Below are 26,933 nucleotides of genomic sequence, written 5' to 3' on the forward strand. Positions count from 1 at the left end.
ATCTTGGAGTCATTGCGGATAGTTCTCTAAAAACATCTGCTCAATGTGCAGCAGCAGTGAAAAAAGCTAACAATGCTAGGAATGATTAAGAAAAAGAGGTAATAAGACAGAAAAGATAATGCTACTGTATAAATCCATGGTACACCCACATCTTGAATATTGCATGCAGTTCTGGTCACCCCATCTCAGGAGAGATATATTAGTATGGAAAAAGGACAGAGAAGGGCAACAAAACTGATTAGGGGTATGGAACAGCTTCCACATGAGCAAAGATTAAAAAGACTTGGACTGTTCAGCTTAAAAAAGAGATAACTTAGGTGGGGTGGTGGTGGGGGAGATGATAAGAGATCTACAGAATCATGAATGGTATGGGGAATGCAAGTAAGGAAATGTTTTTTATCCCTTCACATAACACAAGAACTAGAATCACCCGATGAAATTAATAGGCAGCAGGTTTAAAACAAACATAAGGAAGTACTTCTTCAACCAACGCACAGTCAACCTGTGGAACTTGTTGGCAGGGGATGTTGTGAAGGCCAAAAGAATAACCGGGTTCAAAAAAAGAACTAGATAAGTTAATGGAAGATGGATCCATCAATAGCTTTTAGCCAAGATGGTCAGGGATGCAACCCCATGCTCTGGGTGTCCCTAAACCTCTGACTCCCAGAAGCCGGGACTGGACAACAGGGGATGGATCACTCGATAACTGCCCTAATCTGTTCAGTCACTCCGAAGCATCTGGCACTGGTCACAGTCAGAGACAGGTTACTGGTCTAGATGGACCATTGGTCTGACTTGGAATGGCCATTCTTATTTTGGAGTTTTAGGAATTAGCTTGTCAGAATCCAAATGTTGTACACACCTATTTATGATTTGTAATGTATTAATGCCCAGGACCCCATTGTGCTAGGTGCTGTACAAACAAAAACAAAACAGTTCCCGACCAAAAGAGTTTACATGGATGACTGTACTAAGTAAAGTGGAAGAACTGCACAGTATATGGAAAGCAATTACATCACTGAGACTGATGCAAAACACTACTATACCTTTAAAATTCACAACACGAGAAGATGCATGCTTGTGTTTGCCTCTTAGTTACACGGCATGGCACATACTAAACTTACCCAAAAAAAGCCCATTAGTCCTGCCTCAAAACTCTACAACCTCTGATATTGAAAATTACACAGGAGTTGCTTGAAAGTGATTTTACTCTCATTTAACTGCAGCTTTTGTTAGCCTGCTTCACAAGTGATTAAAACAAGATAGAAAAATTCATGTTTTTGTTATTACCTGAACCGTCTGATAAACCGAAGGATCAAATCCTTTCACAGTCACCTCCCGGAAAACTCTTGGCTCCAGTTCTTCTTTCGTCAGATCACAGTGATAAATAATACCTGAAACAGAGGTCAAATTTGTCAATTAAGTGCACATGCATCATTAAAAAGACATTGGATTAAAAAACATGAAAGACTGTAACGATGGCAAAGTTAACCCAGTAGGGTAAAGAAGCAGCCTTGATACATTCTTACATTTAATAATTGACATGCACTTCTTCACTGAAGAATGCAGAGCCTTTCTATATGCAAAGAAAAATTACTGCTGCCCATACTAAGCATGTGAAGTTAGAATTCCCACAACCAACTAAATACAAGGGGGAAAAAATTAAGCTGCTTTGCATTTACTAAGAATGATAAATCCAACAGAATTCAGATAATGGAAAGATTTAGGAGTCTACTTGGAAACGTGGTGGGTTAATACAGATTATACCAATGTAGTTGAACAGAATTTAGTCTAATACGTTCACTTAGGGCCTGATCCTGCAAACACTTAAACATGTGAATAATTTTTACTCATTTGAGTATGCTCAATGAAATCAGTGGGATTACTCATATGAGTAAAATTATTCACATGCTTAAGCACATGACCATGATGAAGCTGGTAGACTTAAACTCGTTTTTAAGGGTGTGATTGAGGCAGAGCCGCACTGCCCCTGAGGGAATGGAGGCACTCTGCTCAGGGAAGCAGAAGGCCTTCTGGAACATCCATCGCCCAGTGAGAGCATACCTGCTGAAACACCCCTTTGTGGGGAGCACCTCTCTATCCTCTGCACATTTATGGAGTGGGCAGAGCCATGCACCCATTTCCTCTTTACCGAGCCCTTCCCATAGGGGAATACGGAGGAAAAGTCACTGTGCACCTGTGTAAGGGCCAGGCAGGATCTGGCTTTTAGACTGTAATTTCCTTTTCTAGGATCCAATCCTGCAAATACTTAACCATGTGTTTAAACTCTCTGCCCCCATTCTGTTCTCTAAAATTCCTGAGAAAGATATGTTCTTCCCCAATGGTCTCCAAGGTGGTCAGTTGGTAGGAAAGGATAAGGACAGTCTTGTGGCCAAAGAACTGGACTGCAATGCAAGAGATCAGGGTTCAATTCCCAAACTTCCTGTGTGGTCTTGGACAATCACTTTGTCTCTCTGTGTCTTTGTTCCTCAGATGTAAAATTGGGATTATAGGGCTTCTTCTCTCTCACCCTGTGTCTTGTCTATTCATATTGTATGCTCATCAGGACAGAGTCTTAACATACGTTTGTACAGTCCCTAACACAATGGGGCCTCAGACTTGGTTGGGAATCCTAGTGTGATACAAATAAACAATTTCAACAGCCAGCAGTCAATATCCTTAAGATAGGCTTGCAGGACAGAGGATCATTCTGTCAAAATCTGGAAAAAATTCAGCATCAGTGACAAACCTAGGATAGGGCTTTTTCTGATCAAGTGGAGCACTGCCCTTTCAAATTTAGATAAATTAAGATTAAAAAGGAAAACACAGTGTGAGGGTGATGGAGTGAGAGAACAAGATTTAGATTCTGTTTACTGGATTGTATGGAAGTACCAAAACTTACCACTTTTTTTTTTTTTTTTTTAAATGATTTCTTCTCTCTAATAGGTACAATACCATCACCACTGAGAGAAACGCTCAGTGTCAGAGTATAAACAGCAGAGGCACTGAGTGCAACTGTAGTAGAGAGCCAGTAAGTGGAACAAAAATAAGGTCAGCCCAAATTGCCCGTCTATCTGTATACTGACTGACTTGACAACATTGCCAAAAATAAGATGCACATAGCCAGCTTGCAGATTCTCTTGGCTGCTCTCAGCACAGTACATTAATACAAAGTGAGTTTGTATCTAACAAACATTCAGTACTAGATCTCCTTACCTATCAGCAAAGAGGAAATAATACAAGACTTAATTATATCAGATGATTAAGGACAGAAATCTATGATTTAAGTAGCAGTAAGAAAATCTATTTCTTAACCCAAGTTGCTCCTCAGTACATCGTACTGTATTAACATGTAGTAGAAGTAGTAAAAAAGCAGGGACCATTTAAACAGCAGGGAGCTCAGAAAAGGAAAAGCAGCAAGAAATCTATCCCCTCCCTTAAATTATATAATTTGCTTACAAAACCCCAAACTAGCAATATTTCTCTCCTAGTCTCTCTGGCTATTACTATGAACAATTTAGCACCTACTCTGAACCCTTTCATTATACATTGGGACAAAAGGGCTGTTTATTTTACAAGGTAACTCTCATCATTCTTCCCCATCCTATCCAGCAATTATTTAGTTTACATAGCTAAGCCTTTATGCACAGCCTTGTTCTGCAGTCTGTTGAGGTAACTTCAAGATTTTACTTGCATGAGCTTTCTGGTTGAAGCTGGTGGGGTTTTTCCTTTCTGGCTCCACACTCAATTATCAACATTCCCAACACCGCCACTCATGTTGAGAGCATATATTCAGATCAGTTCCAATCTGGATACATAGTCTTCCCTGCCTCTCTTTTTATGCTTGAAATTGAGAAAAAAACCAAAACTTATTTTAAGAAAATATTTTATGTTTTGTAGATTAATTTTCTTACTCTAGTGTAAAATGTAGGGAGAGTTTGGATGACAAAATGAAAAGGGTACTTTTCAGGGTATTAGGAGTCGGGGAAGCCCACTTTGAAAGTAATCCCATCCAAACAAGCCATGTTCCGTCACAGATATTTTGGGTTTTTTTTTTTTAAATTAAAAGGCCAGTGCATGACTTCCTCCCAGGCTAATGAACACCACTCCCTCCCAAACAACTGCATGCACATTATCGTCTATTGTAGCACATGAATTATCTGTGTGAAAGTTATACTTCATGGTTAAAATTTGGCATCTATAGCAAGGACCACTTACAGAAAAAATATAGTTTAAGTTTGGAAGCTAAGACCTACATGATCAGTTTTTAGCCAGTATGTTTGCCTTTAGAATGCATCAGTATTTTTCTAGGGACCTTGGTTCTCTCCCCCTTCCACCTACTTTACTAATCCAGGGATTAACTTCTGCTTGACTTTTGGGTAATCAAGAAAACTCAGTAACAGAATGTGTGTGGCTGCATGATGTGTTTATCACTCTGTGGACACTGTTAGATTAATTTGTTTGCATAGGGCCTGGTTTACTGAGCACCCATAGCTCTCTTTTCAGTCAATGAGAGTTGTGTGCTCAATACCTCTGAAAGCCAGGACTCTAGACAGTGACTGGAGGGTCTCTGTAGCACAGTGGAGTGTAGGGCCTGTCACACACACACTGTTTTTGGAATAAAGTTCTGTGTGGCCAACTGTAAACTGCCACTAGTGAGAAACAGTCAGAATGCCACTGAGTGCGCCAATGTATTACTTCAACAAGAACTGCAGAGCAGAAACTGGGATAAATGCAAAATTATGAATTTTAACTGTTTCTCCAGATCCAACTACTTGATATTTTGTTATTCAGAAGAAAGAAGTTTGGGTCAGTAGCACGTCATGGACCATACAAAGTAGAAGCTTGCTCTTCTATATATGATGGGAAAGCACACCCTTGTTTTAGCATCAAACTGCTCATTTTCTGGGCTGCACGAATGACCTAATTTTCAGAGACAGTTTATTAAGTATCTGTGGGCTGGTCAAAAGGTATTATCTGGCCCACTTTTACATGATCGTGCAGCTCTGCTCAAAGCACATTCGTACAGCCTCTAATTGGTGCTATGAAAGCAACTCTAATTTCCTTCTTTAGGAGGACAGAATGAGCAAGAAGTTGCAATCTTCCATAGAACTCTTTGTAATATTCAGTCATTTCTGAACCCAGATCTCCAACGTATTAACTCACTGTAGATCCATGAGATCCAAGAGTCTTCTCCATTAATATATTTTAAATGCACAGTCCAAACTACACACTATTTAGGGGAAAGCACCTTTTTCTATGTCTCTAAAGATCAAACCGAAATTCAATCTCATTATGTGTACAGTACCTCCTAAATTAAAGATCCATTGGGCAGGTCCCCTGTAAAAGGGGTAACACCTGAGGAAATAAACAACCTTACCTGGAGATAAAAAGGACATAAACTGATAAAATATTTGTGTGTCCTTTTTTCGGCCACTATATCCCACAATGCTGCCGACTTCCAAAGGAAAAGTCTTGAGATGTGTGCCAGTGGCTAGATCATGAAGTTGTAGAACATTCTTCACATCATGCAGGTAACACAAAACCAGGAAGTTGGACCTAACACAAGCAACCCATTCTGTAAAAGGGGTAAAAGAAAAAAAAGTAAAGTGAAACAAAATCCTGAAACTACTGTGGGAATGAAATAATTAAATATAACTAACCTTAAAAATTGCTTTAAACACACACACAAAATCTCTTATGGCATATATCTGATTAAAATTCTGTAAGCTTCAAAGTTTCCTTGCAGCTGTGAAAATAAACAGTTCTTCAAAATATCAGCAAAAGTTATATATAAATATGAAAGACAAGATGCCAGGAAAGAGCTGTAATATTCATAAGACTTACATTCTAATAAATACTTTTTCAAACCCCTTGCAATTAATGTACACAAACTAAAAGATTTTTCTGTATCAGTGTTTAATGGTTCATGTTGCTATTGTATGTCCAGTGTTTCAAAGCTATATTGACAAAATTTACAAGTTTTTCTTCATAAAAGGGTAATCTTTCTGTCAAAAATATATTAGGGAAATTATTTATGGAAGCATACGAGACTGAAAACTAAACCATAGCTTTTGTGCACAAAATTTATGAGAATGAAAAGGCGAACAGCCGTGTACAGTACATTGCATTTTTGTATCTTTTAAAGGATTCAGTAGACTATTCTTATGAATAAGAACTACTCCAATGTGATTAAGGATGCCTAATGGAATCCATGGAGTCCCAAGCTAGTGTTCTGAGAACACTAAAGTTATGAAATTAAGACAAAGATTATATACTTCTTTTTCAGATGATTAATACTTAATATTGAAAAGTACTAAACCTTTAAGTATGAAGAGAAGCTATTTTGAAGTATACAGATTAAAGGACAAGAGCTAATTTTTAGTTAATGCTGTTACTTTGATATTAGTTAAAATATACCAAGCAACGTTGTTGGAAAAAGAAAAACCTAAGCATTTTGATGCAAAGAAATATAAATATTCACACATCTTCACACTTCATATAATCTCTTAAAATGTATAAGTGTAAAATATTACATTGCAGATTGAAAAAAACAACTTTAACTCTGCCCCTTCCAATGAGTCTAATCATGAACCAGAAATCCTCTTACAACTATCCAGCATACATCACCTACATTTCCAACCTGAGCTACAAACCTTCACAAATCCTCACTGAACTGCAAAATGTAACTAACACACCACACTGCCGTTCATTCACCTCTTATGGGGACATACACAGACTGCTTATATATACACTGGCTTTCAGATTGTAACTTCTCAGAGGCAAGGACGGTCATTTATCATGGTTGTAGAGTGCATATCACGACTACCAACCTGGTTGAGGCCTCTAGATATCATCAGAATATAAAAGCTAATTTCCGAGGAAGCATGTGTGTGTCGTTTCTTTTAATCTAATATAAGGCCAGTACAGAGTTTAGGACTTCCCAGATAGGGAAGATAGCTGGGCAGGAACTGAATTTTCATCCCATGGAAAATTTTGCATTTCTGAAAGAATTTTCACTCTAAATTGGAACAAAATCAGAAATGCAAAATTTTCCACGGGATGGAAATTTTGAAACATTCAGTTTCAGAAGAACCTAAATGGAATTTTCTAACATTTCTGGGCTGGTAAGCCTGCAGAATGTTTTGATTTAATTGAATCAGCATTTTCTGACAGAAAACTGGTCTGTCGGAAAGTCTTTGACCAGCTCTATCCCTAAGGTACCTGATTCTACCCTACCACGCCCTATCCTGGGAAGCTTATGAGCTCTTTATGGTGCCAGTTTTCCCACATCACATATTATCATGTGGCATTCACCTGGGTACTTGGATGCTCTGCCTTGGCTTACAGATTAGATGTTGCTTGGTGCACACCATTCTTAGTATGTCCTAAAATGCCTGGGGTTTCTCTCATGCCATAGGCTTTAGATCCCTATTAACCACATAACACTGGTCTACAATTTTTGAGAAGTCGTCTGCTTCAGAGATAAAGTGTGCTATTTATTATGTATTTTGATGTGCTGAATTCAAATATGACAATTAAAACAACTGATTGGCTACTGTTTCTAAGATATTTAAGTTTTTACATTTTATGTCTATGTATATTGTGTAGATAGTAGAGTTTTAATCATAAATTGTAAACCTAGGTCTTTTCATGTGTTTATGGTTGCTTTACATGATAATATTTCACCTGTCCTGTTTATGTAACACTTTAAAAATCAGCAAAAGGGTTATATCAATAAAATTTATTATGAAACAAAAGGCAAAAAACTATTCTGTACATAGTTTAGTCCTATTCAGTGTCTACTCGGCGCTTCTTGGCTTGTCTCTTGTATTCATTAAATGGAGCATCTCTTGTCACTGTCCAGCAATAGTCTGCAAGCATTGATGGGCTCCATTTGCCCTGATAGCGTTTCTCCATTGTTGCAATGTCCTGGTGAAATCGCTCGCCGTGCTCGTCGCTCACTGCTCCGCAGTTCGGTGGAAAAAAATCTAGATGAGAGTGCAAAAAATGTATCTTTAGTGACATGTTGCAACCAAGGCTTTTGTATGCCTTGAGGAGGTTTTCCACCAACAACCTGTAGTTGTCTGCCTTGTTGTTGCCGAGAAAATTTATTGCCACTAACTGGAAGGCTTTCCATGCCGTCTTTTCCTTGCCACGCAGTGCATGGTCAAATGCATCATCTCGAAGAAGTTCACGAATCTGAGGACCAACAAAGACACCTTCCTTTATCTTAGCTTCACTTAACCTTGTAAATTTTCCACGGAGCTACTTGAAAGCTGCTTGTGTTTTGTCAATGGCCTTGACAAAGTTCTTCATCAGACCCAGCTTGATGTGTAAGGGTGGTAACAAAATCTTCCTTGATTCAACAAGTGGTGGATGCTGAACACTTTTCCTCCCAGGCTCCAATGACTGTCGGAGTGGCCAATCTTTCTTGATGTAGTGGGAATCTCTTGCACGACTATCCCATTCGCAGAGAAAACAGCAGTACTTTGTGTATCCAGTCTGCAGACCAAGCAAGAGAGCAACAACCTTCAAATCGCCACAAAGCTGCCACTGATGTTGGTCATAGTTTATGCACCTCAAAAGTTGTTTCATGTTGTCATAGGTTTCCTTCATATGGACTGCATGACCAACTGGCATTGATGGCAAAACATTGCCATTATGCAGTAAAGCAGCTTTAAGACTCGTCTTCGATGAATCAATGAACAGTCTCCACTCATCTGGATCGTGAACGATGTTGAGGGCTGCCATCACACCATCGATGTTGTTGCAGGCTACAAGATCACCTTCCATGAAGAAGAATGGGACAAGATCCTTTTGACGGTCACGGAACATGGAAACCCTAACATCACCTGCCAGGAGATTCCACTGCTGTAGTCTGGAGCCCAACAGCTCTGCCTTACTCTTGGGTAGTTCCAAATCCCTGACAAGGTCATTCAGTTCACCTTGTGTTATGAGGTGTGCTTCAGAGGAGGAGGAGGATGGGAGAAAATGTAGGTCCTGTGACATTGATGGTTCAGGACCAGAAGTTTCATCCTCTTCCTCGTCTGACTCAAGTGAGAATGATTCTGGTGCATCAGGAACCGGCAGTCCTTCTCCGTGGGGTACTGGGCGTATAGCTGATGGAATGTTTGGAGAATGCACAGTCCACTTTTTCTTCTTTGACACACCTTTCCCAACTGGAGGCACCATGCAGAAGTAACAATTGCTGGTATGATCTGTTGGCTCTCTCCAAATCATTGGCACTGCAAAAGGCATAGATTTCCTTTTCCTGTTCAACCACTGGCGAAGATTTGTTGCACAAGTGTTGCAGCATATGTGTGGGGCCCACCTCTTGTCCTGAGCTCCAATTTTGCATCCAAAATAAAGGTGATAGGCTTTCTTAACCATAGTGGTTATACTGCGCTTTTGTGATGCAAAAGTCACTTCACCACAAACATAGCAGAAGTTATCTGCACTGTTCACACAAGTACGAGGCATCTCTGCTCACTTTGGCTAAACAGAAATGTGTCCCTTTGCAAAATCAAACACTGACAAATAAGAGAGCACGACACTGTATGATTTCTAGAGCTGATATAGGGCAATTTGTTCAGCGGAGTGATGTAAGCTTCGTTATGATTGCATCATCCATGACTTCTAGGAAGAACATGATGCAATTCATATCATGTATGACGCAATACCAGCTTCAGATTGCACCATTCATTGTTTTGCCTAAAAAGCAAGTACTGTCCAAACCCAGTCATAGATTTATTCATAGATCCAGTCAAAGATGTATTTTAGTCATTTCTGGTTTAAATTGAGATCCCTTCCCTTTATAACTCACTTATCCTCCGCCATTCCCAAGTCAAGGGTCGTATATACTGACCCAATAGCATATCTTGAAAACTAGAGCCAATCAACAATTTTAAGCATCATTTTCGTTCTCAGTGACCCAGAATTAGTAAAGTTTGACTACATTTATTTCAGAAGCATTTTGGCTGTAGAGCAGTGTAATAAGCCTTTCTTTATTAACTTACACATAAGGGAAAAATTCAGCTTATAGAAAAAAGCTTCTCGCTAAGTATTTCTGTCATTTAGGAAAAGGGTTACTTAGCTGGCAACTAACTAAAACATTTTCACTTACTCACAGTTGTTCCTTTGCCAAGTCAACTTCCTCAACCAAATTTTGACAAAATGGATACAGAGGTAAAGGATAAGAAAGGAGATGAGGGGAAAATATAAAATAAGTTCTCCTTTCTCTTGCCAGGTGATAAGTGGATAACAATTCTTGTCTTCTTCGGGCCAAAACTGTGGCTTCTTTCCCTGGCAGGAAGAGAACCTGGTCCATTTGGGTCAGGTTGGAGGGCTGGATCACAGCCAAGATCCAACTGTTGGACAAAGTTTTCTCCTGGCTCCTGGTTGCAAGAAACTGCAGATGCCATTAAATGAGCAGACAAAGACTAGACCTAGAATTGCCTAAGGGTATGTTGTTACACTAAGTAACATCATGACCAATAGTTTTTGCACCTACAGTAGAACCTCAGAGTTAAGAGTTACGAACTGGCCAGTCAACCACACACCTCATTTGGAACTGGAAGTACGCAATCAGACAGCAGCAGAGACAAAAAAACAAACGCAAATACAATACAACACTGTGTTAAACATAAACTAGTAGAAAAAAAAAAAAGGGAAAGCAGCATTTTTCTTCTGCATATTATAGTTTCAAAGCTGTATTAAGTCAATGTTCAGTTGTAAACTTTTGAAAGAACAGCCATAACTTTTTGTTCAGAGTTACGAACATTTCATAGTTATGGACAACCTCCATTCCCAAGGTGTTTGTAACTCTGAGATTCTACTGTATAACTAGAAACAGAAAACAAAGGAAATCAACACAGAAACAAAGCAAGGAAAACAAAACTGACCAAAATATGACAAAGACCCATCTTACAGGTTGCCCTGGGTTTTAAACTCTCTATGGGAATTCAGGGTTTCCCCAACAGTCTTTTTAAACCAACTAGAGCAAAGCTGAACACAGACTAAAAACATGTTTGCACATCCAATTTTCAGAACAAAAGTTCCAGAATATGTTATGTTCTTCCTCGTCATCATAATTTTAGATAAGGATAACAAACTCTCAGAATTGTAGGTCAAAACTAATTTGTCCATAAAGCCTTAACTTCTTTAACTGTGGGTATGTCTACACTACGAGAGTAGTTCGATTTCACTTAAATCGAATATGTGGAATTGATATTGCAAAGTCGAACGTGTGTGTCCACACTAAGGACAGTAATTCGACTTTGTGAGTCCACACTAACGGGGAAAGCGTCGACATTGGAAGCAGTGCACTGTGGGCAGCTATCCCACAGTTCCCGCAGCCCATTGGAATTCTGGGTCGAGCCGCCAATGCCTTCTGGGTAAAAAAATATGTAGAGGGTGCTTTTGGGTAACTGTCGTCATCCGTCCGTCACTACCGCCCTCCCTCCCTCCCTGAAAGCGCCGGCGGGAAATCAGTTCGCGCACTTTTCTGGTCAGTGACAGCGCGGACGCCACAGCACTGCGAGCATGGAGCCCGCTGCTACCATCGCTGCAGTTGTGGCCGTTGTCAACGCCTCGCAGCTTATCATCCACCTTTCCTAGAGGCAGATGCAGATAAATCAGGCGAGGAGGCTACGGCACCGCGGTGAGGGCCTGAAGTCTGAGAGTAGCACAGGCCTGTCAGAAAGCACGGGACCCAGCGCCGAGGACATCACGGTGACAATGGGTCATGTGGATGTTGTGGAACGGCGATTCTGGGCCCGGGAAACAAGCACGGACTGGTGGGACCGCATAGTGCTGCAGGTCTGGGATGAATCCCAGTGGCTGCGAAACTTTCGCATGCGGAAGGGGACTTTCCTTGAACTTTGTGAGTTTCTGTCCCCTGCCCTGAAGCGCAATGACACCCGGATGCGAGCAGCCCTGACTGTCCAGAAGCGAGTGGCCATAGCCCTCTGGAAGCTTGCAACGCCGGACAGCTACCGGTCAGTCACAAACCACTTTGGCGTGGGCAAATCTACCGTGGGGTTTGTTGTGATGCAACTAGCCAACGCAATCGTTGAGGTACTGCTCTCAAAGGTAGTGACCCTGGGAAACGCGCAGGCCATCATAGATGGCTTCGCCGCGATGGGATTCCCAAACTGCGGTGGGGCTATAGATGGAACTCACATCCCTATCCTGGGACCGGACCACCAGGCCAGCCAGTACATTAACAGAAAGGGCTACTTTTCAATGGTGCTGCAAGCACTGGTGGACCATCGGGGACGTTTTACAAATATCAACGTTGGATGGCCTGGCAAGGTTCATGACGCTCGCGTTTTCAGAAACTCTGGTCTGTTTAGACGGCTGCAGGAAGGTATTTACTTCCCGGACCACAAAATAACTGTTGGGGATGTGGAGATGCCTACAGTGATCCTCGGGGACCCAGCCTACCCGCTAATGCCCTGGCTCATGAAGCCCTACACTGGCGCCCTGGACACTGAAAAAGAACTGTTCAACTACCGGCTGAACAAGTGCAGAATGGTGGTGGAGTGTGCTTTTGGCCGTCTCAAGGGGAGATGGAGAAGCTTACTGACTCGCTGTGATCTCAGCGAAACCAATATCCCCATTGTTATAGCAGCTTGCTGTGTGCTCCACAATCTCTGTGAGAGCAAGGGGGAGACCTTTATGGCGGGGTGGGAGGTTGAGGCAAATAGCCTGGCTTCTGATTACGCCCAGCCAGACAGCCGGGCGATTAGAAGAGCCCAGCGGGACGCGCTGTGCATCCGGGAGGCTTTGAAAGCTAGGTTCCAGAGTGAGCAGGGTAACCAGTGACTTTTAAGTTTCTGTACAGAGAAGCTGAACCTGCCCCCGTTTCTTTACCCAGTTAATGTTGACTATCCTCTCCAGTTACATACCCCCTTCACCCCCTTCCAAAAAAATAAAATCAGTTCTAATTTGTTAATGAACACCGTTGTCTTTATTACTGTTTTCGCGGGAATGTTTTAAACCTGGGACGCAGACTGTGGTGGGGAGCGGGTGTAGTGTACTGATGCAAATGACGCTTCTAAACTCCAGGAATGACAGGCTCCGCAGTGGTGGACTGGTTGTTTCAACGGAGCCTGCCAGCCCTCCTGATCGGGACTGCGTGTATGTGGGGGCTATGTGACTTTGTGGCAGGGGGAGGAGGGTTACAGATCCCCTGCTGCGTGGCTCTGTGATCCAGGATAAGGACCGCTGCATAAGATCTGTAACTGCCCTCCCCCGCCACAAAGTCACAGAGCAACCCCCCCCCCAGAACATGAAAACCACCTCCCAGACTGAACAGGGTAACTAGTCACTGCACTGTGTATGTGCCCTGCTGCTGGACCTGGCCCCGCCTCTGTACCCTGTTAAAGGTGACTGTCCTGTCCAATTACCAACCCCCTTCCCCCCCTTCAGACAGACTCTCCTCCAAAAGAACATGATGGAAACAGTAATTAACAGAAACGTATATTTTATTAGCAACTACACATGAAACGGGGGGTTGAAACTTGGACGGGGGCTTGTGTGAGGCGGGAAGGAAAGGACTTGTCAAATTTTGGGGAATGAGAGCCTTCTAGTAGTAGAGCAGTCTGCAGGGGTGGAGTGACAGTTTTCACGGACTCTGCCGCCCCTCCTTCTTTGGACTTTGGGTGAGGGGGGTATGGGACTTGGTGGCGGGGGAGGGCGGTTAGAGATAGACTGCAGCGGGGCTCTGTCCTCCTGCCTCCGTTCCTGCAGAACATCCACAAGGCGCCGGAGCGTGTCCGTTTGCTCCCTCATTAGTCCAAGCAGCGTTTGAGTCGCCTGCTGGTCTTCCTGCCACCACCTCTCCTCTCGTTCCATGTGTGAACGGTGCATTTGGGACAAGTTCTCCCTCCACTGGGTCTGCTGGGCTGCCTGGGCTCGGGAGCAGCCCATGAGTTCCGAGAACATGTCTTCCCGTGTCCTCTTCTTCCTCCGCCTAATCTGCGCTAGCCTCTGGGAGTGTGATGCCAGGCTGGGTTGGGAGACAGTCGCAGATGTGGCTGTGGGAATGGGAAAAAGGGAGTGAATTCCTCAGAAAGATAAATGTAGTTGTGAACAAAGAACATAGTCTTTCTCTGTGAACAAGACCATGCACTGCACCTATCACATGCGCACTCAGGACAAGGTCGAATTTTCGGCCCTCGCATTCAGTGCCTGGGGTCTTGCACTGCCGATCTGAGAAGCGGGGCAGGACACCGGAATTTGTGTAGCAGGCAGACATGGTAAGCCGTAGACTTGTGGCTGCTTAAAACTTTAATAGTAGCACTGGCCTCCTTTCACATTGAAAGCAATGCCAGTCTCTGCTGCCAGCAATCCGGCAAGCATGAACTCTGCCACTGTCCCACCCCCTCGCGGCTGTCCCAGGGAAAGATCTCTGTATGCTGCCCCTCTCCCGCCTCCACCGCGTGGCTGTAAACCGGCGGTTACAGTTCTGTAAAGGAACGGGCAAGCAGTCCCAATACTAACATTCCCCTACCTAATTCAAAGCAGGTCACCATGAGCGACATCACCCTGATGAGGATCTCAGACAGTGATAAAGAAAGAATGCTTCGGGAAAGCCTGCAAAGACCAGGGCCGTATGCCGCCATGCTCTGCAGGGCAATGATCCCGGAGTACTTGATTGTCTCCTGGCGCGGAAACGTTTCCTACCACGGAGGACCCAATAAGGCCGCTCTCCCCAGGAACCTGATGCAAAGGCTTTCCAATTACCTCCAGGAGAGCTTCGTGGAGATGTCCCAGGAGGATTACTGCTCTATCCCCGGACATGTAGACCGCATTTTACTGTAGCTGCACTGGCAGGGACTAAACAATAGAGCGGCTTGGGCAGAACAATCATGCAAAACCGGACATTGTTAGATTTTTTTTCAAAAGTTGCACTGCCCAGGACTGAAACGTTAAGCGCCTAGGGCAAACTAATCATGAAAAACCCATTGTTGTTATTGTTAATATTCCAGTTCTGTTAAAAATAAATGTTTAGATGTTTAAAACACTTACTGCTTGATCCTTCCCCTGATTCTGTGTCCGGGTTAACGGCTGGGGACGGTTGGTAGGGGATCTCTGTAAGGGTGATGAAGAGATCCTGGCTGTCGGGGAAATCAGCGTTGTAGGCGCCGTCGACTGCCTCGTCCTCTTCATCTCCTTCCTGATCTTCCCCGTCCGCTAACATGTCCGAGGAACCGGCCGTGGACAACATCCCATCCTCAGAGTCCACGGTCAGTGGTGGGGTAGTGGTGGCGGCCGCACCTAGGATGGAATGCAGTGCCTCGTAGAAACGGGATGTCTGGGGCTGGGATCCGGAGCGTCCGTTTGCCTCTTTGGTCTTCTGGTAGCCTTGTCTCAGCTCCTTGATTTTCACACGGCACTGCGTTGCATCCCGGCTGTATCCTCTCTCTGCCATGGCTTTAGAGATCTTCTCGTAGATCTTTGCATTCCGTCTTTTGGAGCGCAGCTCGGAAAGCACGGACTCATCGCCCCACACAGCGATCAGATCCAAGACTTCCCGATCAGTCCATGCTGGGGCCCTCTTTCTATTAGATTGCACGGCCATCTCTGCTGGAGAGCTCTGCATCGTTGCCAGTGCTGCTGAGCTCGCCACGATGTCCAAACAGGAAATGAGATTCAAACTGGCCAGACAGGAAAAGGAATTCAAATTTTCCCGGGGCTTTTCCTGTGTGGCTGGTCAGAGCATCCGAGCTCAGACTGCTGTCCAGAGCGTCAACAGAGTGGTGCACTGTGGGATAGCTCCCGGAGCTATTACCGTCGATTTCCATCCACACCTAGCCTAATTCGACATGGCCATGTCGAATTTAGCGCTACTCCCCTCGTTGGGGAGGAGTACAGAAGTCGAATTTAAGAGACCTCTATGTCGAACTAAATAGCTTCGTGGTGTGGACGGGTGCAGGGTTAATTCGATGTAACGGCGCTAAATTCGACATAAACGCCTAGTGTAGACCAGGCCTGTTTCTTTTCCTTATATAGGTCAGATCTGTCCTTCCACTGTTGAGACACCCTGGCTTCTGCTCACCTTTGAATCCTAATGACCATACAGAGTCATCACCTTCCCCTCACCCTCTTTCCTGAAGGGCCAATGAAAATTTGACACTAGTTTAAATTTTTAGTTATGTTATTTTAAACATTACATATGCAACTCAAGCGATTGATCCATTTTCTTCAGATTTTGGGGGAAAAAATTCTCCTGTTCTTTTAACGTAAACCTGGCAACTTTCAGGCCAAACCCAAACACTTTATACTGGAATACTAACTGGAATTTTAATCATGGAGCCATGACCTGGTATAATAAGATACTGTAATAGATAAGTATGGCACTCTTTATAAAATAGTAGTTGCTATGTAATCATTGCTATGGTGTGGAATAAATCTTATACGTGAGGACGGATAAAGAAATATAGTTTTACATTTTAATTTCTTACATCTTATTATGCATTTCAAGTTATAACATCATACCTAGCTCTAACTAAAATAAGAAATTTGACATTATTATTACATAGCCTCTTTTTATATGGTTCCTATGTACAATAGGCAGTTTGAATAAAACTGTAGAATCTGCAAGATGCCAAAGTTCAAGTTGGTTTTAGTTCATTTTAGAACTTTGGTTTATTAATAAAAATATGAACAAGAAAAAAGCATACATGCAATAATGGCAATATTCTACTTCTGGCAACACAAGTAATTGTCAGGCAATACAAATATGGGCTGCGGAAGTGCAATTTGTGTTCCCAGTAGACAACGTACTTCTATAACTAGAAAATTCTCTAATTTTATATTAAAAATGTTCTGCATCTTAAAGCTGTATAAGATGATATATAAAGAGCTACACAGATTAATCTCAGAATTGGGTATAACTCATAACATGCATGCAAAAATATTTATTTAGTCTTTTCTTTATGAAAATACTCACTCCCCATCAAAAATATCAAGCGAAAGCTCTCCATTTTAAAATACAGTTGTGACAATCACTGATTCCTCACTGATTAGTTGGCTACACAATGTAATTTGATGGATCCTTTCAATACAGGTTAAAATTAATTAGATTTTTCACTTCCACCAAATTTCCCTTTTAAGAGCAGGGGAGGGAGGGATAGCTCAGTGGCTTGAGCATTGGCCTGCTAAACCCAGGGTTGTGAGTTCAATCCTTGAGGGGGCCATTTAGGGATCTGGGGAAAAGATCTGTCTGGGGATTGGTCCTGCTTTGAGCAGCGGGTTGGACTAGATGACCTCCTGAACCTGACATTCTAGGATTTCAATTTTTTCAGGGCAAAGGCATCTAATTTCCACTGATGCCTCTTACAAATACTGTGGAGCATGCTTTGAAGGTGGTGATATTAGCTCTTATTCACCCCTTTAGTACATTATGTGGTTATAAATAATCTCCACAAGGTGGAGAAAACAGATGACAAGATGAGGGGGGAGGGAAAGAGTATTTTCAAAAGTGCCTGAGGGGCACAAGTCCCATGGAAGGTCAACTGGACTTATATTCATAAATGCATAGGGCACTTTTGAAAGTCTCCCCCATAATGTATTTACAGAAAATAAATACTAGTATGGGCTATACAGGTATAGAAAGAGAAAAAAATTGAACCAGACTTAAAAGAACAGTAAAGAGCCTACATCTAAGTGAAGTGCTAAATTATCAAACTAAAATAATGCTGAATTGTTAATAATAACCATTTCTCTTTTTAACACCATGAACTGAATTTCTCTGTACCCTAATCTCTGTTTTGAGAATTGGAGACACAAGACACTATTGTACTTTGTAGTCAAGCCCACAACCCCACCTCCTTTGTTGACACTCCAAGCACGTATCCAGAATGCTTTAACTGGTTTCTTTCCACCTCAAGGAAACTTCTAGAGTCTAGACTGTATATCCAGAAAGTTTCCTTTTTAACCAATATGTAGCCATCATAATATTCTCTGGCACATATTTATTAACATTCACACAAACTACTGTATATGTTACAGCTAAAAGAAAAAGATGATGCCCGTTATGGACTTCTTAAACAAACCCATACAAACCACATTTTATAACGCTGGTGCAAATGGTTAAAGAACTGAATTTGCTGTTATGATACTGAATGCTGTTTTCCTTGGATGAAATTCTCCCAAAGTGCCAAGTTGTGTTTTCAAGGCCCCCCGGCCCACTTTGGGGGTGGGAATGGTTACACAAGGTGAGGGGACTACTGGAGGTGAGCTGTAAGAATGGCTACACAATATTAAATTCTGCAGAGACAGTGACTCAAAGCCACTACAGAGAGAGCACAGAGGAGCTGTGTTGCAACTCTACACGCTGCCTGTACATTGGGGTTTGTGTGGATTTTGTTACAACCAATCTACAAGGGGTTTTCAGCACTGAGCTGTTTTTTTCTAGGATTTGGAGAGAGGCTTAGAGTAAAATTTTAGTCATGAATAATGCCTGGGAGCTCAGAAATGTGTCAACAGTTCCAGTTTAGGAGAGATTGTCCAGACCATATTTTTATAAATACGTGTTAATATTAAAAAAAAAAAAGAAGGAGTCCCTTTAGTACAATGGATTTCACTGGGGTCAAGGATGTGTCTGTTCCACCAACAAAATTTCCCTCCTAATAATTTTAATATGGTTTTAGGTGCAGTATGTTGAATTCCTTCATGTCAAAAATCCATCCTGAAAACTTAAGGTACTGAAATTAGTGCTGACCCTTTATTTTTGCAGTGCTAGACACATCATGTCAAGCAATCCAACTGTACAGATGCATATTGACATTCTTATGCTGGAACACTGATGGAGGAGAAAAGAGAACCAAAATGAAGACAAGATCCATGTGCAAATAATTCCTAAGAGGAAACATCAAACTCACTTCCTGAGCAAGCACGTGTGTCAACCCCATTAATAAGGGGAACATTTTGATGGAGCTTCAAAGCTTGAGTTCAAAGACAGCTGCTAATGTGCATTTTCCTTTCTTCTGCCATGTGAGTTAGTCCACATTTCAGAGTAACAGTCATGTTTGTAGAACTCATAGAAAATAACACTTTCCCCCACTACAATAAACCTAGAGTTATTTATGTGTAGGAAGACCTGCAAAGACAATATTAACAATTTACAGAATAAAGCATTACTCAATTGTAGATTTATATTATAAGTGGCCCTATCTAACAAACACATAAAAAGGAGGCAAAGGACACCCTAAAATAAGATCCCAACACATTTCAGGTCAGTTGCAAAACTCCCACTGGCTTCAACAAGGCTAGGATTGTACACCTCCTCTCAGACAACCCATATTGCCATACATGTGTGAGTAGGGTGACCAGACAGCAAGTGTGAAAAAATAAGAAAAAGACCCAAAAATCAGGACTGTCCCTATAAAATCGGGACATCTGGTCACCCTATGTGTGAGAGAGGAAAAAAGTGCAAAGTTGTTCTGAAGCTGCAAACATTGGGGAACTAAGCCTCTCAAGAAACCCAGGGCTATGCCTTGCTCAATCATGACTGGTGCGGGTTTGCCACGGTATCTTTTGAGAAAAAAGCCATGACGGACCTGTGGTAGCCCTGGTCATGAAAAGTCAGACAAAGATTTCAGTCAAAGATGTGCTTCTGGACTAGAACATCTCCTGTCTGTGGCTCATGGACTGTCTCTTGGTCTGAGCATGCTCTGGTTGTGTGAGCATCTCAAAGGCAGCTCAGAGTTGTTGCTAGGAAACTCTGGGGATAAGCCACACCCCCAACTACTAAATGGTTTCTACTACAAGCTCACCAATCTGGTCCTTTGGGTAGCTGCCAATTCCCTGCTCCTGACTAGCCTTCTGTGCAATTCACAGTGTATTTTCTTAAGGCTCTAAACAAAGTTTGTGCAACTGTTCCTCAAGAAGAGTTTCAGGGGAGGGGAGGGATAGCTCAGTGGTTTGAGCATTGGTCTGCTAAACCCAGGGTTGTGAGTCAATCCTTGAGGGGGCCACTTAGGGATCTGGGGCAAAATCAGTACTTGATCCTGCTAGTGAATGCAGGGGGCTGGACTCGATGACCTTTCAAGGTCCCTTCCAGTTCTAGGAGATAGAATATCTCCATTAATTTAATTTAAGAATATTCATGCATCCATTCACTCACCCACTTTCAATTTGCATGCAAAACTCTCCAGCCTAAAAAGTCATGGATATTTTTAAAGACAACATGAAAGTAATGGAATGCATAAGTCTCCTGATAGTTGGAATAAACATATAGTTATTACTCACAGAGATAACAATCCCTTCTCATCAGGATCAACAATTTTGTGATCCTGATTCCAAAGTTTGATTTTGTTCTCTGACCTAGTTTTGCTATAATCTTACTTTTATTGGAATATATTTGATTATAGAGTTTTTAGTTTTCAGATCTTGTCTCTCCATTGCAATGCATTATATACTTAAAAGCATTGAACAAGTAAGCTCTGCAATAATGTACAAACTTTTTTACACATTGCACTTAAGTTTTATATTGATTGGGCAATGCCCAGAGGTTTGGAAGGGTGCTTTATAGTGAATTTAAATAAAAAATGCAATTAGAAATCTGTGTTATACCAACAGCAAAATAATGACAGAAAGGTTATTTTATTACCAAACTTTGCCATAAAAAAAGATGCCTACAGGGCAAGGCTTAGGTATTTATAATGTTAGCAGGCTCCAAATCTGAAGCTTAAAACTGAGAAAAAAAGTGATAAGATAAATAACATTTTGCACTTGTATATAACCTTCTACATGAGGGAATAAAAGTACTTTAAAATACTGAATTAAAGCTTACAAGACCTTGTGAGGTAGGGAAGTGTTGCTATTCTCATTTTGGAGAGGGGAAATTGAGGCACAAAGCTGTTAACTGAGTTGCTTAAGGTCACTTAAGTCTGTGACAGCCAGGAACATAACTCATCTTTGAGTCCTAAGTCTTAAATTACTACATAAAAATAGCACCTTTTTACTCAATAGACCCATTCAATATTTCTATTCAGAGTCTGTCAGAGTTATAGGGTAGCTCAGGGGTGGGCGAACTTTTTGGCCCGAAAGCCACATCTGGGTATAGAAATTGTATGGCGCGCCATGAATGCTCATGAAATTGGGGTTGGGGTGTGAGAGGGGGCGAGGGCTCTGGCTGGGGATGCCGGCTCTCGGGTGGGGTATTCAGGATGTGGGAGGAGGCTCCAGGCTGGGGCAGGGGATGCGTGGGTTGAGGGCTCTGGCTGGGGGTGCGGGTTCTGGGGTGGGGCTGGGAATGAGGGGTTTGGGGTGAAGGAGGGTGCTCTGGGCTGGGATCGAGGAGTTCAGAGGGCGGGAGGGGGATTGGGCCTGGGGCAGGGGGTTAGGGTGCAGGGGCAGGGTAGCTCAGGGGTGCAGGCTCCAGGCAGGCTCCCAGAAGCAGCGGCATGTCCACCCTCCGGCTCCTACGCAGAGGCGCGGCCAGGTGGCTGAGCTGCATGCTGCCCCGTCCATAGGTGCTGCCCCTGTAGCTCCCATTGGCCATGGTTCCCAGCCAATGGGAGCTGCAGGGGTGGCGCTTGGGCCGGGGGCAGTGTGCAGAGCCCCCTGGCTGCCCCTACATGTAGGAGCTGGAGGGGAGACATGCCGCTGCGTCTGGGAGCCGCGTGGAGCAGCCCCAGACCCTGCTCCCCAGCTGAAGCGGGGCAAGCCCCAGACCCCACTCCCCAACGGGAGCTCAAGGGCTGAATTAAAATGGCTGGCGGGCCAGATCTGGCCCGCAGGCTGTAGTTTGCCCTACCCTGGACTCGCTGCACCTCTGTCCCCTCTCTAGTTTCCCAGATTGCAGCCCCACAGGTATCAGGCCCCATGACTTTTACCTCTCTTTGAGGTGGAACCATGCAATTCTTCCACTTTTAGACCAGGTGCTGGGCTACAGTTTCCTGTGTGCGGACTGTGTTTGCCCAGCAACTCTGAGTGAGTCTGGTCCTTACCTTCAGGAATCTGCAACCAGTAGATTACAATGACTCAAAACAGCCTTCTTAAAACAAAAGTATTGTTTATCTAATGATAGGAACTAAGCTTACATAAGAGAATAAGGCTTTTTAAAACAGCAAAAGGCCTGTCTTATCCCACAGCTTATGTCTTGCCCCAGACCCCTAACCTTTGGGGAGATGGTCTCCCCCAAAATTTGTCTATGTCTCACTCTTAACCGTTCCAGGATGCTTTGAACTCCTCCTTCCCCCGAAGACTGAGTAACTCCGAGGGAGACATGGTTGGCAAGCCTAGCAAGGGGTCAAACCAGGGCACCAATGTGAACAGCTCTTGCACAGTCTCAAGTGTTTGCTGTGAAGGGTATATCAGGAACCCTCTTTGCCTTTCTGGGGGCATTTCCTGACAGCCCTGCTATTGAATTAACTCAATATATGCATACAATAAACACCACAATCCCAGGTCAAGATATAAATTTAGAAATCATTACAGCTAACTCCAAACTCAGAGTCCTATCTATTCACTTTAAATGACTGCTCTTTATTCTTGGTACCCCTGCAAAGCCAATATATCGATCTATGACTGAATGAACAGAGGGCTCTATTCTAGTTCGTGCATTACCAAAATAATTCTTTACTTAGTTTCAATCAGTTACACCTGAATAGAATTGCCAACTTTCTAATGGCTTGTAACCGGACCCCTGAGGCCCTGCCCCTTCGCCACTTCCTCCCCCAAGGCCCTGCCCTTTCTCTGCTTCTTCCCCCAAGGTCCCACCCCTTCTCCACCTCTTCCCCCAAGGCTCCACCTCTTCCCCCAAGGCTCCACCCCCATCAGTCACTCCTCTCCCCACCTTCCCCCATTGCTTGCTGGATCATCTCAAGGAGCCTATCCGCAGGTAGGAGGTGGCCCCGGCTGAGCCGGGACTGGTGCGGGTTAATGACCTGGCACCTCCAATGACCCTGCAGTAGCCTGACTTTTGGTTTGGGTGCCATTTAGGGTTGCCAGGTCCCCTAAATGCCTGGACTTTCCCATCGAAAACCTGGCACCTGGCAATCTTAAATGGTACCCGGACACAGAAGCCAAAAAATGGACTGTCCGGTTTAAAACACAGATGGGTGGCAACCCTACACCTGAAGCCAGCAGTATCACATAGATGTAACTGAGGGCCTAATCTCCCTTTATTCATAGTGAAGATGCACATGATGGAATGAATCTTGCTTTTCTCTCACAGTGCATGGTGAATTTCTGCAAGGCGATCAGTAAAGGGGAGGAGGGAGAAACAAAACAATAAAACAACCACCATTGTTTCACCTGTAAACGAGCACATCTGATTCAGTATCACTGGCAAATAATAAAACATGGAGCCCTATGGAACTGTTTTTAAAGTAACTCTACTCTCTCTTTTGAGTTGCAATGTATAACTACTTTGGAAGTTTACTAAAATCTGTTTCTTACAGCCTTTGCTTAGGGGCCAGTAATTGGGCCCCAGGCGAGCTCCAAAAGGGAGGAATCCTCCTCCGCACATTCCAGAGAGGAAGTGAAGCCATTTCACAACTTGTGCTCCGGATTAAGGGTTGAAATACATTCCGTGGCTTTATTGTCTGCTCTCCTTTTCTCCGCTGCTGGAGAAATGCCAAAGGCCTAGGCAGCGTGACTCTTTCCTCCAACAATCCCCTGTATGACAGGTGCAGGGAGGCCCTATGAGCACAGCTAAATTCAACAGGATTTTGACAAAAATCAAGAATATCGCCCTAGGAAAATGAACAATACTTTGTCAAAAGGATAGCGTGAAACTCCTGCAGTCAAGCATTCAGGGGGGAAATTAGTGATATGTAGTGTCTAGAGAAGAAAAAAATCATTTCAACCAGTGAAAATTCGTATTTTTACCTTTCCCCCATGTCTCACTATACCATTGCCAGTCCCCAGCAGTAAAAATCTAGCATAACCTGCTTCAGTGGCATATTCTATCTTCCAATCTGTTCTTACAGTACCTATCATAATGGGGTCATGATCCTGCATAGGGCCTTTGGGAGCTATCACAATATATTTGAATATATGCACTAAAAAAAATACTTTTGGAGGTGGCCACACTGGTGGCAAGGGAACATTAATTCCTTTCCCCCCCCCAAATATAGAAGACACCAAACTGAAGGATGTATGGCCTTGGGGGGAGAGGCAGTGTAGGGGTGGGGCCTTGAGGGAAGAGGTGGGGGAAGAGGTGGGACCTCATGGGTCCAGTTACCAGCCATCCTGAGGGAGATAATCTAAACTTCATACTGAACTCACCTTGCTGTGCTTAAACAAGCTCTGTGGTCAGGAGCGCCGCCAGCTTTTCCGCCGCCGTAGGCGGCAGAAGGTCCCGACGCAGAAATACCGCCGCGGTCGCCAGCCCCCAAATTGCAGCGCCCTAGGCGACCGCCTAGGTCGCCTAATGGGTTGCGCCGGCCCTGTCTGTGGTATGTAAGATCTCACATTGTTCCGAGATCCCTCTGATGAATGACCTCTGCACACTTAATACTGTCTTTGTTATCTTTTAAACTTGCACTTTAATATTAATTCACAAATATTTGCCAAGGTTTATACTCTCTGAGAATTAAATGTAATACAACACAAATGCTTTCCAGTTGGGGGAGCATGGGTGGGAATGCATCTCATAGCAAATGCAGATGTCCTGGGGCCCTTACTTAACTATTTTCATTTTAAAATGGTTGTCATTTGTTTTTTTCCCCTTCGTTCACTGATTAGAGTTCTAAATTTATCTTTACTTTGTGTGAAGTGCCTACTGAGAATTAAGTAAACCTTGACAGTGCTCACTGTTTGGGAGAGACTGACTCAAAATAAGAATGCAAATGAATAATTCTTTACGCTCTGTGCTTTTAAACATCTGTCATATTTACAACCCCATATTATCGGAATACATTTGTTTTTTCAAAGTTTTATGGAACTCGTAATGCAGAACTGGGTTCTCAAACACAAGTTAAAGCCCACGGCCAACTGTACCTGGAGGACTGGGTCAGTAAAGCCAAATTAAATTAAATTCACTCATCTCTTGGTATGTGTATTTTTTGTTAGTTAGGCTTTAGCTGCACTACAAATGCAGTAGGACATATTACTTTATACTCTGTGGAAAATTTTTGCAACTGGAGAACACTGGCAGAGTTTCATATTTATTAATCCTGACTCAGGGCTTGTCTATACTTACCGCGCTGGTTCGGCGGCAGGCAATCGAACTTCTGGGTTCGATTTATCGCGTCTTGTCTGGACGCGATAAATCGAACCCAGAAGTGCTCACCGTCGACTCCGGTAATCCTGCTCGGCGCGAGGAGTACGCGGAGTCGACGGGGGAGCCTGCCTGCCGCGTCTGGACCGCGGTAAGTTCGAACTAAGGTACGTCGACTTCAGCTACGTTATTCACATAGCTGAAGTTGCGTACCTTAGTTCGAATTGGGGGGTTAGTGTAGACCAAGCCTTACAAAATCTACTTCCATTATAATGTGGTGGTTGTTTTTATGAAATTCAGACTATGTTCATATCCAGAAAAGGAGAAGATATGGCTAACAAGTAGATCATGGAAATGTAGCAGAATTTTGAGTTACAGATTTCCATATTCCATTCTAAGAAAGAAAAACATTTGTGACTTTGAGCAATAGTTGCTAAAATGTTTGTGATTTCCAATACTGTTAATTATATCTGGGTACATAATCACTATTATATACAACCAATTGGACAAGCAGACCCCCCACAACCTCTTAAAGCTCATTATCAGAAGCAAGCTCCCCACAAACCAGGAGTCTGGACAAACCAACTCAAAGTGGCACCCTGACAGAACAACAGATGCAAAACCACATATCTCCACTGCTACAACGATCAAACCCCCCCCCCCCAACACACATTTCAAGCTCCATGGATCCTACACTTGCCTACCACAACAAGAATGATTAAAGGTCTTGAGAACATGACCTATGAAGGAAGGCTGAAAGAATTGGGTTTGTTTAGTTTGGAAAAGAGAAGACTGAGAGGGGACATGATAGCAGTTTTCAGGTATTTAAAAGGGTGTCATAAGGAGGAGGGAGAAAACTTGTTCACCTTAGCCTCTAAGGATAGAACAAGAAGCAATGGGTTTAAACTGCAGCAAGGGAGGTCTAGGTTGGACATTAGGAAAAAGTTCCTAACTGTCAGGGTGGTTAAACACCGGAATAAATTGCCTAGGGAGGTTGTGGAATCTCCGTCTCTGGAGATATTTAAGAGTAGGTTAGATAAATGTCTATCAGGGATGGTCTAGACAGTATTTGGTCCTGCCATGCGGGCAGGGGACTGGACTCGATGACCTCTCGAGGTCCCTTCCAGTCCTAGAATCTATGAATCTATGAAACATGTGGTGTACCTCATCCAGTGCACTAAAAGCCCCGATAACAACGATGTGGGTGAAACTAGGCAATACCTAGGCTCTTGAATGAACTAACGCAGGAAAATGAAAAAAAGACGAACACCCTATCACCTATTACTTTTCACTAAGCGGTCACACTACATCTGACCGATCAACTCTCATCCTCAAAGGAAACCTGCACAACACTCTCAAAAGACAAGCCTGGAAACTTAAATTCATTACTCTTCTAGACACTAAAAATCATAGATTGAACAGAGACACTGGATTTATGGCTTATTACAACAATCTGTAACCCACTAAACCCCTCTTTATGTTCTATTGCTGCAGAGGTGTTGTCACGGAGAGTGGGGGGACACCAGGCCCTGCACCCCCGGCTTCCTGCGATCCACCATGACTCTCAGCCAGCCAGTAAAGCAGAAGGTTTATTTAGACGACAGGAATACAGTCCAAGACAGGTCTTGCAGGCGCAGACAACAGGACCCCCTCAGTTAGGTCCATCTTGGGGTCCCCGGGCACCCTAGCCACCCTGGGAGGTCAGAGCCCCGTCTGCCTCCCAGCCATGGTCACTAGCCAGCCCCCGAAA

The 26,933-nt window shown here is 43.4% G+C and overlaps 1 protein-coding gene across 1 annotated transcript in view; it reads right to left on the minus strand.

Annotated features, from left to right (window-relative positions):
- The window catches only part of PREP (prolyl endopeptidase), a 177,007-nt gene that overhangs the window by 51,642 nt on the left and 98,432 nt on the right, over nt 1-26,933 (minus strand). The window contains exons 9-10 of the mRNA XM_065400874.1: nt 5,381-5,578; nt 1,291-1,394 (exon numbers count right to left, since the gene is read on the minus strand). Of these exons, the coding sequence (XP_065256946.1) occupies nt 1,291-1,394; nt 5,381-5,578 (302 nt within the window). The remainder of the gene's footprint in view (nt 1-1,290; nt 1,395-5,380; nt 5,579-26,933) is intronic.

Source organism: Emys orbicularis, chromosome 3 (assembly GCF_028017835.1).
Source record: "Emys orbicularis isolate rEmyOrb1 chromosome 3, rEmyOrb1.hap1, whole genome shotgun sequence".
Lineage (NCBI taxonomy): Eukaryota > Metazoa > Chordata > Testudines > Emydidae > Emys > Emys orbicularis.